This window comes from Gopherus evgoodei, chromosome 3 (assembly GCF_007399415.2).
Source record: "Gopherus evgoodei ecotype Sinaloan lineage chromosome 3, rGopEvg1_v1.p, whole genome shotgun sequence".
Lineage (NCBI taxonomy): Eukaryota > Metazoa > Chordata > Testudines > Testudinidae > Gopherus > Gopherus evgoodei.
In genome coordinates this window covers 223,631,231-223,646,640 of record NC_044324.1, presented here as the reverse complement: position 1 = coordinate 223,646,640, position 15,410 = coordinate 223,631,231, and the positions used below count along the sequence as shown (strand labels likewise).

At 45.0% G+C, this 15,410-nt stretch overlaps 1 protein-coding gene across 3 annotated transcripts in view; it reads left to right on the top strand.

The window, feature by feature from the left end:
- Positions 1 to 13,420, top strand: part of ACSS1 (acyl-CoA synthetase short chain family member 1) — a 70,181-nt gene extending 56,761 nt beyond the window's left edge. For all 3 annotated transcript variants that reach the window (XM_030558253.1, XM_030558254.1, XM_030558255.1), the window contains 6 exons: positions 2,241 to 2,353; positions 4,330 to 4,456; positions 6,595 to 6,722; positions 8,973 to 9,036; positions 10,933 to 11,051; positions 12,892 to 13,420. In XM_030558253.1, the coding sequence (XP_030414113.1) occupies positions 2,241 to 2,353; positions 4,330 to 4,456; positions 6,595 to 6,722; positions 8,973 to 9,036; positions 10,933 to 11,051; positions 12,892 to 13,071 (731 nt within the window). In that variant the 3' untranslated portion in view covers positions 13,072 to 13,420. The remainder of the gene's footprint in view (positions 1 to 2,240; positions 2,354 to 4,329; positions 4,457 to 6,594; positions 6,723 to 8,972; positions 9,037 to 10,932; positions 11,052 to 12,891) is intronic.
- The last annotated feature ends 1,990 nt before the right edge of the window (positions 13,421 to 15,410 follow it).

Sequence of the window (15,410 nt, the reverse complement as noted above, 5' to 3'; positions counted from 1 at the left end):
TAAAGAACATCCACTACAACGGAGCTAAACAGACATCTTGTACATGCAGCATGAGCTTTGTACTCTGTCGCCTTCACTACTGTGAAATAATAGATGCAGTCCTCCCTGGATTCTATCTGTGCTAGTAGAGGATGGTGTGTGCTTTCTGAAATAGGGAAGTGCTGGCAGGCCTTGCAGCAGTCATGTCGCATTGCACGGAAGTTTCTGATGTGTACACCGTCCCTGAGGAAGAGACTTCCCAAAGCATTTCCCATTTGATATATAAGCCAGCCAGCTCTGGGCCCTTTTTTCTGTGGAGTGATACTTCAGCTCTATGGTTCCACCTAGAGATACCTTCTCCTCCTCCTAGTTATAGAGAAGAGACTAGAGGCAAAATCATAGGCTCTGTCTGTGTAGTCTCTGAAGCCAGTGGAGCAATGCGGATTTATACCAGTCAAGGACATAGCTCGTATATTTTTAAAGTCTGAGATTCCTGTCTCTTTGCTTCTGTTTTGTGCATCTGAATTAGTGTCAGGATATAAAAGATCTGATTAAGGTTGAAATCTCTGATCTGATTTAACATTCATCCCAGCAGAAATGAGGAAAGAATGATTAAGAGGCTCAGTTCAGAATGGAAAATAATCTCAGGATGCCCCTAATGGGTGGGCTATTCTAATACTGTGTAATAGTAGTAATTTAGTCTCACAAAGCACTTTGCGTACAAATTCCTCAAAGTGCTGTAAAAACAGCACAAGGAAATAAATCCCCTAATATTTTGTGCTTATATCCCCACTGCTACAATCCCTTGTGGCGTAGAAAATGGGGCTGAACAGCATTTTCCAGGTAGCATCATGTATAAGAAAGGAATCTGAAAATGTGTAAGTGCCACATTAGTGCTCACTACAGTCAGCTCTTGTTGATTTCCATGGAATTATTTTATTCCCTGGATAACTCTAGGAGTGCGTGTGTTAATTTAGGATCACACTCTAGGAAGAGAGTGCATAGGCTGAACCAATGGGCTCCTCCTTCTTAGAAATGTACTCGCTAGGCCACAGCTGCTCCTACAAAGTATATGGGCCACTGCTTCCCTTCCTGCATGGTGCTTTGGCCACTGCTTCTGCAGCTTTAAAGTCAATGGGAGCTTTGCCATGGATGTCAGCGAGCACAGGACCAAGCCCTTGGAGTCAGTTACCCCTATGCAGTGCACTGTGATGCTTCTCTGCACCTGAGGCCAGCTGCTATCCTCGGCCCCATTATTTCTGACTGTCATCTCTTTATAAAGGTGGACACCTGCTTTTGTGTGGCTTATGAGGGCCAAGACATCCAGAGGTTTTGCACTGATATGTCAGCCAACCTTCACTTAATGGTTTTGGGCATCCTGGTGTTCAAAAGAGACAGGTGTGCAGAGAGTTTAGGGGAGAGCAAACTTAGTGGTGAAGGGTTTAGAAAATAATGTGCAGGAAGGAAGTCAAAGAGAAGAGAAGAGGAAGGGAATGCATATATTAATTATTCTTCCAATGTTGTCGTTATGGCACCGCCTAGAGGCCAGAGCCCCACTCTGCTAGCCACTGTGCAAACAGACCAGAAAGAGAGTTGCTGGCCAACAATCGACGTTTGTTGAGCTACAACAGGTGGATGTGGCCGATGGGGTGCTCATAGGTAACAATGATACAGTTATGAACAGTGTGACAAGCAGGAGTCACCGCTCACCAGTGGCTAGCCATTGGCAAGTGTTTTGTAGGCATCATGGCACAGATGGGTGTGGCTTTGAAGAATATGATAATATAGCAGCTGTTGTTTGGATTCTCAAAATCATTTCTGAGCTCAGATCTTTCCCGACTTTGTACACGGCACTATCTGTCCAGCCCATGGAGAGGAAATGTATTGGGTATACTGTGGGTACTCTTTGGTAAAGCAAGGTGGGTGAGGTAACATCTTCGATTGGACCAACTTCAGTTGGTGAGAGAGGCGAGCTTTCGAGCTGCACAGAGCTCTTCTTCAGGTCAGCTCGGTGTAAGCTCGAAAGCTGGTCTCTCTCCCCGACAGAAGTTGGTCCAATAAAAGGTATCACTTCCCCTGCCTTGTCTCTAATATCCTGGGACCATCACATTCACTACAACAATCAAAGGGTTTTTAGTTGGGAGTGTGTCTGTAATTTGCTGGTCTTGTGTAGCTGAGAAAAGTAGGTGCTTGCTTTCATCCAGCCTCACCTGCCGTTCCAGTGTGTCCCAGCCTCTTTTACTTTCTCATTGTTCTTCCAGAAACAGGCGGCATCTGCATTGCTCCCCGGCCCTCGGAGGAAGGAGCTGACGTCATTCCTGCTATGGCAATGAGACCGTTCTTTGGGATTATACCCGCACTGATGGATGAGAATGTGAGTTGGGACTGTGCTCTGTCACTGCGGGCAATAGTGCAAAGACAGGAAAAGAGCTGCTGGAGATGCTGCCCTGGGGTTGTCCGGCTAATTCCCCTATTTCATGCCAAAAGCATTTAGGAAAATGTTTTGTGCCTCATCTGTTCCAATGGTACAGTAGGGAATCAAGCCATATTCATGCATATTTAAATATTCTAGTTAGAAAGCCAACAGCGAGTAGCGAGGTAATGTTTTTGGACTGGCCCCTATGTGATAGTGATGATTGTATAATGTAAGTGCCAATGCTGCAGACACTCATACAGGTGTGTAACTTTACTCACGCATAGTCTCGCTGGAGCCAACGGGACTGGCGTGAGTGAAGTGCACTGGGAACACAGCCAACTTACAGCTTTGTAGGGAATTGTTCTCCTTAAAATGTTTGCTGAATGTGGATTGTAGCCAACGAACCCCCCTGTGATCTCTGTATAACCAGTGCCCTGCGCAGTGCCCACTAGAGTCAGGCTTGGCGTGTCTATCTGTGGACATTCATTGATACTGCTGAGAAATAGATATTCTGAAAGTTGGGTACATGACCTTAGACAAAATGTTTCCATTGTTAGCGGCCCCTTTTCCCACAGTGAGAATATTTTCATTGCCCAGTGGTGAGGCAGTGCTGTCTAATACCTTGGGCACAGGGCCAAGACCCAAAACGTCTGAGCTCCAGGCCAGTCTGTATTGCTGATTTGGGGCCTGATCTGTGTGCTCAGTGCCCCATAGGCAGCAGTGGATTTTGGCATGGGCTGAGGGGATTGAATACTTGGGGCCTTGCTGTGTAGCCTTAGGCAAGTTGCTTAGCACTGGGTTTTCAAAGGTATTTTGATGCCTAGTGGGATTTTCCAAAGCACCTAAGCATGTGAGGCACCTAACGCCCATTCAAATAACAAGACTTAGGCACTAAACCTGCTTGGATGCTTCACAAATCCTGCTAGGCATCTATCTGTGTCTTGGGCGAGTAAATACCTTTGAAAACCTGACCCTTAGCCTCTCTGCCTCAGTTTCCTGAGCTGTAAAATAGGAAGAATAATACTTAACTCCTCTTCACAATGTCTGTCTGCGGCAGACAGATAATTGGTGATGTGACAGGTGCAGTAACTTCCTGAGTGAGGGAGAGGAAGGGAATCAAGTTCACGACTGTGGTTTGGGTTGTGGGAGTTACTGATGCTCTGCCCTTTCTTCACATTGCTCGGCGATATCTTTGCTCTGAGGGGCCTTGGCCTCTCTAGCCAACAGCTGTTCTGGAGCTGTTAGCAGTCCACTCAGCCTGGCTGTCAGGTGGCTTAGGAAGGACACTGCCCTCCCACAGGAGGCTGTAGCCCAGGGACATGTTGGTGAGAGTTGGGAGGGTGGGATGGAGAGTGGTGATGTGGTGCTGTTGCAAGGACACTCGGCTGCCCTGTGCCTGTACTGGGCACAGAGTCAGCCACGGCAGCTCTGGGATCAAGAAGGTGCCAGCCCTTCTGCCACTGAGCTGGGCTCTGCTCTGGCACCAGTTTGAATCCAGCATATGGACCATAATGCTGAAGAGTGGGATTCTGTGAATCTTGTATTGTTCTTTGCACTCCAAGGGATCACTTGCCTTTCCTTTTGTCTGAATAGCGTATTAGTCATAGAATCAGATGCTGTTATTTGTGTACATGAATGATGAAAGCATGACACAGACAATGCACAGTAATTCCTCTAGTGGGTACATTCCCCCCCCCATGTTCAATTGCTGCCAAAATGTGAGTGGGAAACATTAAGAATAAACCATTGCAATAATAGACACTGAGTCTGCAAATCTGCAGAATGTGAAGGAGTGACACCTTTGAAGTCAATGTAAAACCGGGGTAAAATCAGAATCCGCTCCACATAGCTAGATCGTACTAACCAGCTGCTTTCCTTTAATCTGGGATGTTTCCCATCTGGTCTGATGTTCCTTCCTGTGCTTGGACCAACAGGGAAGAGTTATAGAAGGAAATGATGTTTCTGGTGCTCTGTGCATTGCACAGCCCTGGCCTGGCCTGGCAAGAACCATCTATGGAGATCATCAAAGATTTATAGATACTTATTTCAAAATGTATCCAGGTAAGGAGGGTGTCAGGGAAGAGTGATGGACTGCAATATCAGTACCAGCAGGTTGTCAGCAGTGCTATATACAAGATATTGTTCTAGTGAATTGGCTGCTGTGTATCTTTACAGCTGCCCTCTACTGGACTGAATCAAAACTGCTTAAATGCAGTAGTGGTTTACAGGTCTGGCTACACAGCAAAGTAAAACCTGTGGCTGGCGCTCAGGCTGCAGGGCTGTTTCATTGCTGTGTAGCTGTCTGGAATCAGGCTGCAGCCCAAGCTCGGGGACTCTACCACCCCACAGTCCTACAGCCTGGGCTCCAGCCCAAGCCCAGACATCTACCCAGCAATGAAACAGACCCGCAGCCTGAGCCCCAGGAGCCTGAGTTGGCTGGCACAGTGTAGATGTACTCTTAGAGCTAGAGGATTTGGTCTTCTTCCAGCTGGTGCAATGAGGTTCCAGTAACTCTTGGTTGCAGCACAATTATAATAATGAAGACTTAGGGAGCGATGAATTTGTTACAAACCAAGTTGTTTTGCTTAGAAAGTTGTTTTTCTCTGTTGCGAAAATAAGACTGACCAAAAATATCCTCTTATTATCATGCCACCAAAAATATCTTTGTTCTGTGGTCATCTTGCACTGTCTTGCTGGGAGTTAATTCATCCTGCCAAACACCACCATCTAATTTCACCCATCATTTCCAGTGCTGCCTTACAGTGTCTAGAAACGTTTGCAGGAATGACCCAAAGAAATGTGGAGAAGCATCGATGGATTGGTAGTGGAATAGGGGAAAAAACCCATCTCCACAGCACGTGTCAGAAAACTCATGTGTTCGGCAATACCTGAATTTGTCAGAACCAGCTGATCTTTTTCTCTTCAGCAGAGGGTTTCCAAGCATCAGAATTCCACGTCCTCAAAATCACTTCCCTTGAAAGTAGTATTTCTTTTAATAGATAAAGATGAAAAGATTCTTCTGATAGTCTTTCTGCCACTGATCAGAGTACTGAAGCTGGGGTGTTTGACACCCATGCAAACCTGTTTGTGTGCATTATGATAGGCACAGGTTGTGTGTTCAAACAATCTTACAAGTGTGTTTGTTTTTAATTCAAAGTAACCATCAGGGAGTCAGTGCAACCTAACAGGTAGAACACTGGAATGGAACTCAAGATTATTGGATCTTTTCTGTCAATACCTCACTGTGTGACCTTGAGTAGATCAATCCCCTTTACTGATTCTACTTTCTTACCTCTCAAGGGTGTTATGAAATGTGGGGCTTGTCTACATGGCCAGTTAATGTGTGTCAGACTAGTGTGCTATAGATTCCCTCCCTGGCTGGCCATTGATTTGCCATGTAGATAAGCCCCAGGGTCTTGAGTCCTGCTCAGGTGCTCTATCCACTGGACCATGCGGCCTCTCCTGGAGCTAAATCCTGGTATCATGGACATCAGATCATGATGTCATGGACATCCCATGTATGTTTAACACCTAAGCGGGGTTTAAGGGTTAACTCCTGGCTCTTAAACTGTGATCCCCGTAGGAGTGTGTGTGAAGGGAAGCCAAGTGTGTGCAGAGTGCTAAGTGTGTCAGTGCCTTGTGGGGCCCTGGGAGGGGGATGCTGGCAAGGGGGCCGTTCACCCCACCTCCGGAGGGACAGCAGGAGTCATTGGATTTTGTCAGAATGCTTGATTAGCATTATTTTTTGTATTCCCGTGGTGCTGAGGCCCACAGCCTAAGCAGACCAGACAGATCACTCACTCACTGGGAGAAAAGAAGGATTGTTATCCTCATTTTACACCAGAGAACTGAGGCACAGAGAGAATAAGTGATTTGCCTCAGGTCACACAGGGAGGCTGTGGCAGGGCTGGGTATAGAGCCCAGATCGCCTGCATTCCAGTCCAATGTCTCATCCAGGATACAAATTCATAATTAGAAGTGGGTGGCTGTTACCATCTGTAAAGTGGATGTAACAAAACCTTGCCCTCCGGAGTGGTGTGTGGGTCAGTTAACTGGTGCCTGTAAAGTGCTTTGAGATCTGTGATTGGAAGGGGATAAAAGTATAAAGTAATAATAAAAATAATAACCACAAATACTGATAATGAATTATTATGCTAGCTGCTGTTGATCACAGGGGATGGTGTTCTTTGTTGCTACAGGTTATTATTTCACAGGGGATGGTGCCTATAGATCCTCAGAGGGGTATTATCAAATAACAGGGCGGATGGATGACGTCATAAATATCAGCGGTCACAGGCTTGGAACTGCAGAGATTGAAGATGCCATGGTAATTTTCAATATCCCAGAAAAGCTTTTCATGCATGCGGCCAGATCCTCAGCTGGTAAAAATCAGAAGTGTTTCAAGTACTTTAAAGGAGTGATGCCACTGTACATCACTGGAGGATCTAGCCCATCGGTTTCTGTGTAAGGGTTAACATTGCTTCCACTGAATCTTTCTCGTGTATGTTTCACCCACACACACCCTTGATACTAAACACACCAGGCTGTAATTATGCTAAGAAAAGAATCTTGTTACGTAAACCATGGAAGGGTGTATGGATGAAACTCATTCAGGGCTAAGATAGTTTTTATGGAGGATATCAAAGTGAAGGGCTACATGCAGTTCCTTTGTTTGAACTGATAAGATCTCAATCGTATTTCATCTCTTCAAGATGCATCTGTGACTTCGTATCGTTGTTGTTTTACTTTTGGATGGTGGGAGCTTCAAAACTCGCCTCTAGCTTCCCCCACCAGTAGCTTTGATGGAGTTAATGTTTTTTTCTCAGCTTTCTGGCTACTTGAACATGTTTTGTAACCTTCTCCAACATTAAATATGGAGCAAAGGCAATTTACAGCAGCTGAGGATCTGGTCCATCATCTAGATGAGAGGTCATGGTAGCCACAGAACTGAACAAATCATCTCTCAAAGTAGCTCTATACACAGCTTGACCTGAGCATTTATTTGCATGTTATGTGCCTCACTTGCAAACATTAACCAGATGTGAAATTTGATAAATTGCAGGGATGATTGTAATATCATATCTACAAATAAATCTCTTAGCGACATTAGTGCAAACTTTTGATGATAGCTTTTTGAAGACCTAATATGATTACAACTATATCTTGTCATGCAGGTTCCTTTTCAGAGAAGCCCAGCTGAGAGAGAAATTTCTTCCATATTTTAATGAAATTTAAAATAGCATAACCCATTTTTGGTTTACGATGAATATATGCTCTATCAACCTGTACACATGATCAGCTCTATCAGTGTAGAAAGATTGTCAGTGTTAACTATGAATCATGGGCAGAATAAGTCAGTATTATGAAGCCATATAATAAATAATAAAGATCTATATTCAGCCTGGAAGTGCCTCCTCCATTGGTTAGAAGATTGAGGCCCACTTCTCCACTGCCTTGTCCTGTACCTTGTGCACAGATTTACACCAGTAAAAAGTGGATATAAGAAAGATGTTTTGCACTTGGTTTGGTGTAGACAACTACCCAAAGTGCAAAGCTGTGGAGAATGAACCTCAAGGCCTTGACTGTACTTGCGGATCAGCAGTGAGTGATTCTGCATCAATGCAGGTGTAGGCAAGAAAAGCTCATTTCCAGCAAGGAGAGGCTCAGTTAGTGCAAACCACAGCTTCCTCTCTACTTGGGGTTTGCAGCAGTGCAGCTGCTCCAGTCACTGGCAACGGTTGGCTGCATAGGGGCTAATCCCAATTATAGATAGAATGCATTTTTTCTGGATTTACTCTTATTAGCCAAAAGGGATGTCAGAAAATACTATTCAGTTGTTTAAAAACAGGGCCCTTTGGAACCAGAAATAATGGGTTAAATGCTGCTTTGAGACAGGCACACATGGCTCCTGTTAATTTCATTAAGCATAGCATTAATGTGGCAAGTCTATAACAGGGTTAAAAAACAACTAGGTAAATTCATGGAGGATAGGTCCATCAATGGCTATTGGCAGGGGCAGTGTCCCTTGCCTCTGTTTGCCAGAAGCTGGGAATGAGTGACAGGGGATGGATCACTTGATGATTTCCTGTTCTGTTCATTCCCTCTGGGGCACCTGGCATTGGCCACTGTTGGCAGACAGGATACTGGGCTTGATGGGCCTTTGGTCGGACCCAGTGTGGCCGTTCTTACGTAGAAGTTGGCCTTTTGGTACTGTGCACTTACAGAAGGCTCAGAAAAGTGGGAAAGGTAGTGAGAACTTCACACACAACTGGTTACAGTTCCCAGAAGAGCTCGCACAGGCTCTTGTAAACTACAGGTATGTCTACACTGCAATTAAAAACCTGCAGCTGGCATGTGCCAACTGACTCAGGCTTGGGCTAAGGGGCTGTTTAATTGTGGTGTAGACATTTGGGCTTGGGTCCTGCGATGTGTGGGGACCCAAGCCTGAATGTCCACAGCAGAATTAAACAGCCCTTAGCCTCAGCCCCTTGAGCCTGAGTCAGCCGGCACATGTAGACATACCTAACATGGCCTGAAAGAGGGGGCTGTTATATTTTGCTACATTCTTTTTTTTAAGGATGAACATCCGGCTGTGCCTGAAACAGCTGTGATTGGTTACCCCCATGAGATCAAAGGAGAAGGTAAGTGTGTAAAATAGTGTCCTTAATGGAAATATACAGATGGCTAATTTCCTTTGCAACCTTTCCCTCAACTTTCTGCCAAACCAGTACACAGAGCAGCAGGCAGTCTGAAAGGGAGATTGGCTAGTTCAACAAATCACACTGATGCTTTGTTCTCTGCTTTCACTCCCTGTCCACTTCTGGATCCATTTCAACGATCCGCTCTTGATACTTAAAGCCCTTAATGGGAAGAACCTAGCTAATCAAAGGCCATTTCTCTCTGCACCTCACTGTGACAGATGATATCAACAGAGACATTAAAGTTTGAAGTCTCCAGAGGAAAGCCTGCAGAAGGCATCGGGATAGGCATTTTCAGTGGGGGGGCTCTAGAACTGGCAAGCACCAGACCCTGAATCTTGCCACCTTCAAATCTCTCTCTTCACAGTTTTCCTTACCCTTGCTAATGAAGCTAAGGAACAGACCAATCTTATTCTTTCTGGAATTCAGTCACCATTGCTTATTTAACTCAGAGAAAGACTTTTTTTTTTAAATTTAAAAATAATTGGATACTACCTCCTTTCTCATCTGTGATCTCTGCCCCAGGGAGCTTATCACAGACTGAAGGGGAAAATATTTGTGGGAGCCCCTTGTTAAGATACTGGCATAACATCATTGGGTCCATTTTTGTTCTAAGGACAAGTCAACACTTAAAATGCTGCATCAGCCCAGCTGTACTAATGTAGCACCTTAATGATGACACTATGCTGTTGGGAGAAGCTTTCCTATTGACATAATGCTGTCTACACCAGTGGTAGGTCGGTATAACTACGTTGCTTGGGAGTGTGGATTTTTCACACCCCTGAGTGACATAGTTATACCAATATAGGTTGTAGCATGGACCAGACCTAAGTCATACTCTTCCTTAAAGTTAATGGGAGCTGCATTCGTGTAAGTGAAACCAAATCTGGGCCAGTAGAATAGCAATGCTTCCATAACTCATGCTTATGGGGTGCAGGGATCTCAGATACCAGATTCCCCTCATGAGTCTTATGTCCCATACACTGAGACAGAAAGAGATGAGTTAAGGATTAAGTGAAGGAACTTCACTGTGCATTAATTTCCTACCTTGTGGGGCGGGAGAAATTATCTAAGAGCTTGTCTACACAAGAACTTTTAGGAAAATTAATCTGAATCAACTAGGTGTGAATTTGAAGTAGGTTAATTAAATTACATTAAATCGCTGTGTGGATGCTGTTATTCAAAATTAAAGTGACTTTAACTTGGTTTTGTTTAATTCACTTTGGAATTGAATTAAACTAAACCAAATTAAGGCCATTTTTATTCCAAAAGAGCATGTTCACAGAGGGATTTAATTTGGTTTAACTAATCCAGTTCAAATTCACATCTTTAGTTAATTTGGATTAATTTTCCTGGACATCCCTTAAACCCTTATCACTATAAGGGGATAGTGTTTTACTGTAGTGTTTGACTCCATGTTAGTAAATGAAAATAAAGGTTTGTTCTCAAGAAAGCAGTGTGAAACAGAATCCAAACCCCTGACCTCCATGGGCCAGATTCTAATCTCATTTATGCTTGGTGACTTCAGTGGAGTTACTTCAGTTTTACCATCACTGTAACTGAGATCAGCATCTGGTTCAGGGACTCCAGAACGAGGCACATTAATCATTAAGGACCTGATTCTGACATCCTTACTCACCACTACTGTGTAAACTGCTGGTATTCTTGGAAGCACCTGCAGTGTGAGGTATTACTCAGAATGGGCAAGGTAGACCCTAACCCTGACAGTTGCTACAGGCATGTGAAACAGCACCTGTGCACGCAGTCCAGCTGAAATGAATGCCTTTCTCAACAATGATTTAATGTACAGTACACGCCCTCTGTTTACTTCCCTTCCAGGTGCCTTTGCTTTCATAGTGTTAAAAGAAGACACAGCTCATACAGAACGTGTTAAAGAAGAGCTCAGATCTATAGTTGCTTCCAAGATCGCGAAGTATGCTGTGCCTGATCACGTTCTGGTAGGTGTTATTGCAAGACATCTCATCTGTAACCCATTTAACAGGCCTGATCCTGCCCCCAGAAATGCTGCTTTGCTCCTCCTTGGCAGAGCAGCCTTAAAGCCAGGTTAACCAGATAGATGAGGAATTCCTCTGTAGTGCAGAACTGGCATAGCAGCCCTACGCCACTCCTCCAGGCTTTGGTGTCAGGAGTATATCAAAGGCATGGCTGCAGGAAAAGGGGGATGGCTGGAGTGCTAGTGCACCTGGGAATCCTTGGTTGCAAAGCATCCTCCTGGGGGCCACTGCTGCGTACAATTTAGAGTAGCCCTGAGGCTGTTCTGCTTATGCCAAGGACTGAACCAACCCTAGGAATTTGGAGCGCACAAAGGGGGCTTCAAACCAGCTTTTCTACTTCCGCCTCCAAACCACATTGAGCAAAGCTCTGGCACGAGGCATCTGGCCCCTCCTGTTCAAAGCATGTAGAAACAGCCAAGTTGCTTAAAATGTCTGATATTTTCTGCCTCCATCTTAATACAGCATCTCTGCTGCATTCATATACCTCTATGTCTGTTAGACCCACAGTACAGTTAATCAGGATGAGGGGTGCACTGATGGGAATACAGAGGTATTTGGAATACCCCCGTGTTTTTTTTTTTTAAATTAAAGGAAAGGTTGGAACATACAAGAGCAAAGCTACTGTTGTAGTATAGGCCAAGAGGAGGTAACGCATCCTGACTTTGCACTACCAATTAATGCTCATCTCACCCAGGCATCGAAAGACTTACTCCCAGAGCCATCAGGGTGTTCGCCGGATTCCCAGAGTAAAGTCCATGGCTGATCATACTGCTCCCTTTCCCTACAGATTAGCAGTTAATGCTCTTCGGTTTTCTTATCCACTGGCCTGTTTTCGGCATATATATCCAAAAACAGAGCAGTCGTATGGTGGCTTGCGTGGCCTGTCTGTCCAAAGGAACTATCCTACAGAAGCCAGACAAAGGCTATGTCTACACTACACAGCTTTTAGCGATGTGGGTATCCCACTAAAAGTTGCGCAGTGTAGCCGCTGTTTGTCGGCCCTCTTGCTGACCTAAAACTTCCACCCCCAAGGAGCGGTGTTTGCGCCAAGCCAACAAAGCGCTGTTCACACTGGCACTTGTTACTGCTAAAAGTTTTGTCTTTCGGGATTTTTTTTTAAACACCTCTGAAAGACAAAAGTTTTGTCATTCAACTGCCAGTGTAGTCAAATTGTAACCCTTCAGGTCCACTGCTGGGGCCTTCCCTAGAACCTTATCAGTTAACATTAACCGTTGCCTGTACACGGGAGGTAGCGGACTACAGAGGATAGGACATGGGACTTGGAATCAGAAGACCTGAGATGTATTTCTGGCTCTGCCACTGACTTACAGTATTAGGTGACCCTGAGCAGGTGGCTGAACTGTTCCGGGCATTAGATTCCTTGTCTATAAATAGGGATGATGATACCTACCTGTTTTTGTAAGCCACGTTGAGAGTTATGTGAGTAGAGGCCAAGATTACTAGACACAGGTGCCTATGGGTAGGCTTCTAACTCTGTAGTTTAGCACCTGAATAAGTAGCCTGATTTTCAAAAGTGCTGAGCACCTAGCATCTCCCATGGGGCCAAAACTGGAAAAAGAAAGGAGAAAAATCAATTAACTAATAAAAAAATAAACATCACTATATTCCTCCTTCCTGGACAGTGACCACTATGCCCAGCTCTTAAACAGTTCCCAGGAATCTCACTGGGCATATGCAGTGGGATCATTTCAAGGCTCGGTTCACTCAAACATTCTTATTAGGATGAAAGTTCTAAGGCAAGTGTATTTGTTCTTCTCTTCAGGTGGTGAAACGCCTTCCTAAAACACGATCAGGGAAAATTATGAGAAGGGTGCTGAAGAAAATCGTCACTGACCAATGCAACGATTTGGGAGATGTCACCACGCTGGATGATCCAAGCATCGTCACAGAAATACTAGATGCCTACCAGAAATACAAAACCCAGCAGTCTGCATCTTCATAGGAAGGTCTTGAGTCTGTTTCCAAAAGGAATTCAGAGGAACAAACAACTATCTAGCTAATTTTGCTCTTTCATGGACTATCATCAAATTCTGCTCACTCCTAAGAGAACAAAATGATTCCTCTCACAACATACTATAATCTATCATAGACCATGGTACAGAGCTGCCTTCTCTTTCCTTGGAAACCATGGAATACACACTGTGAAGCATCGTATGTTAAGAACATTCTGAACAAGTGCCTGACTAAATTTGCCAAAACTAAGTGTTTTCACACTATTTTTAGGGAAAGTGTATAGCATCCTTTTTAGGTTTCCACTAGCTGCATTAAAAATAAACAGCTAGTAAACTGTTTATGACTGTTGAGGTAGGTGATGTTTTTAATGCTTGAAGCAATATTTTTTTCCCCTCTGCTCCCAGACACTCATGGGGAGAGATTTTATAATACATTTTGCCATTTTGGAGAATAGTCAGAGAATGCGTATCTTCAATTTTTCATTCCACTTAGAATCATAGAAATGGGCTGGAAGGGACGTTGAGGAGTCATCAAGTCCAGCCCCCTGCCCTGAGACAGGACCAAGCTAGACCATCCCTGATAGGGGTTTGTCCAACCTGTTCTTAAACATATCCAATGATGGGGAAGCCACAACTTAAATCTAACTTGGTTATTCCCGTTCAGTGGTGTCTTTTTAGCAATGCTATATACTGCAGTGTATATTGCATGCGCACTATTTGTGAAATGGTGTAGCCACCAAACAGTCAATCTGGGTCCAAAGGATCCCAGCCTTTTCCTTTTCATTTCCTTCCCCCAACTCAACGAACCTAGGCCCAGATCCTCAAAGGTCTTTAGGTGCCTAACTCCCATTGAAATCAGTGGCATTGAAGCACCTAAATACCTCTGAAGATCAGCACCTACTCCCTTCTAGGTAACATGGATCTCAGTACTCATCTGAACCTGCAGCTGATTAGCCTCCTCTAAGCCCATGTTGCCTCATGTCCCAGCTGGATAGGGATGGAGCATGCAGCTGTCACTTATACTGCATTTTACAGCAACTACATCTCTCTTTTCATCAATGCCGCTCAGGCCCTCAGTCCAGCACCTTGCAGCTGGGGAAAAGGAAAGAACAGAAGCAAGATCATACAAGGAGCCTGTGACTGAGGCAGGACTTCAGTACAGTACCTCCCCACTTAACGTTGTAGTTATGTTCCTTAAAAATGCGACTTTAAGCGAAACGACGTTAAACTCATCCAATTTTCCCATAAGATTTAATGTAAATGGGGGCGTTAGGTTCCAAGGAAAAATTTTTTGCCAGACAAAAGGCATTATATACATAAACAGTATAAGTTTTAAACAATTTTAAACAAACAATTTAATACTATACTCAGCAATGATGTTTGTGAAGCTCTTCCCCCCTCCCCTCCAGCCTCCTGAATGCTGGCAGAGTTCAGTCTTGGTTGACTGTGAAAAATTAACAGGTGCTCTGCATCCACCAGCAGCGAAGCTCCCCCAGCCACGCTGCCTCCTTCCCTGAGTGCGCTATGTCCACTCTTCTTCCCCACCCTCCCAGAAAGTCCTAATAACTGGTTGGCAGCAGGGGAAGCTCTGGGAGGGAGGGGAAGGAGAGAAAGTTGTGCAATGCTCCCTCGTAAAGTTGCTGCTCTTCCAGAGAATCCTACAAGCACTGTACAGAGCAGGCAGCCAAACAATGTTATAAAGGAGCATTGCACAACTTTAAATGAGCCTGTTCCCTAATGGAGCAGGGACGGAACATCGAAACAGCCCTAGGATATTTTGAAACCCTTAGGGAACAGGCTCCAGTGGTTCACTCACCACTGGAGTGTCTCCTTGTGGCTGCATTTGTGGAGTAGCTCTGCCTGGTCTGAGTTCCCCTTCCTTCCTTCACTTGTGCTGCAGCCTCTCTTGCTCTCTAGTTGTAGCAGTGCTTCCTCTGTTGTTTGGTGCTGTGCTCAGGGCACCAGTTTTCTCCTTGTGGGGTAACAAAGTCTCACCGGACCAGCTGTCTGGATGCCACTCCAGGCAGTCTTCCCCTTCCAGACTGTCACTTTCCCAGTGGCTGGTAGGGTAGCCTGGGTGCTACTCCAGGCTCCAGCCAGGAACCCTATCAGCAGCAGCCAAGGTCTGCACAGCCCCATCCCTTGCTGCTGCTTCCTACTCCACTGTCCACAGGCTTTCTTCTTCATCCTCTGGGTAACCCCTTCCTTCAGGGTCAAGATCAGGATCCCAGGGCTTCTGCTCCACCCCTGGGTTTCCTCCTCAACACCTCTCTGCTCCTGAAGAGTGACTGCAGACCTCCACACTGCTGCACCTTCTGCTCTCATTTCC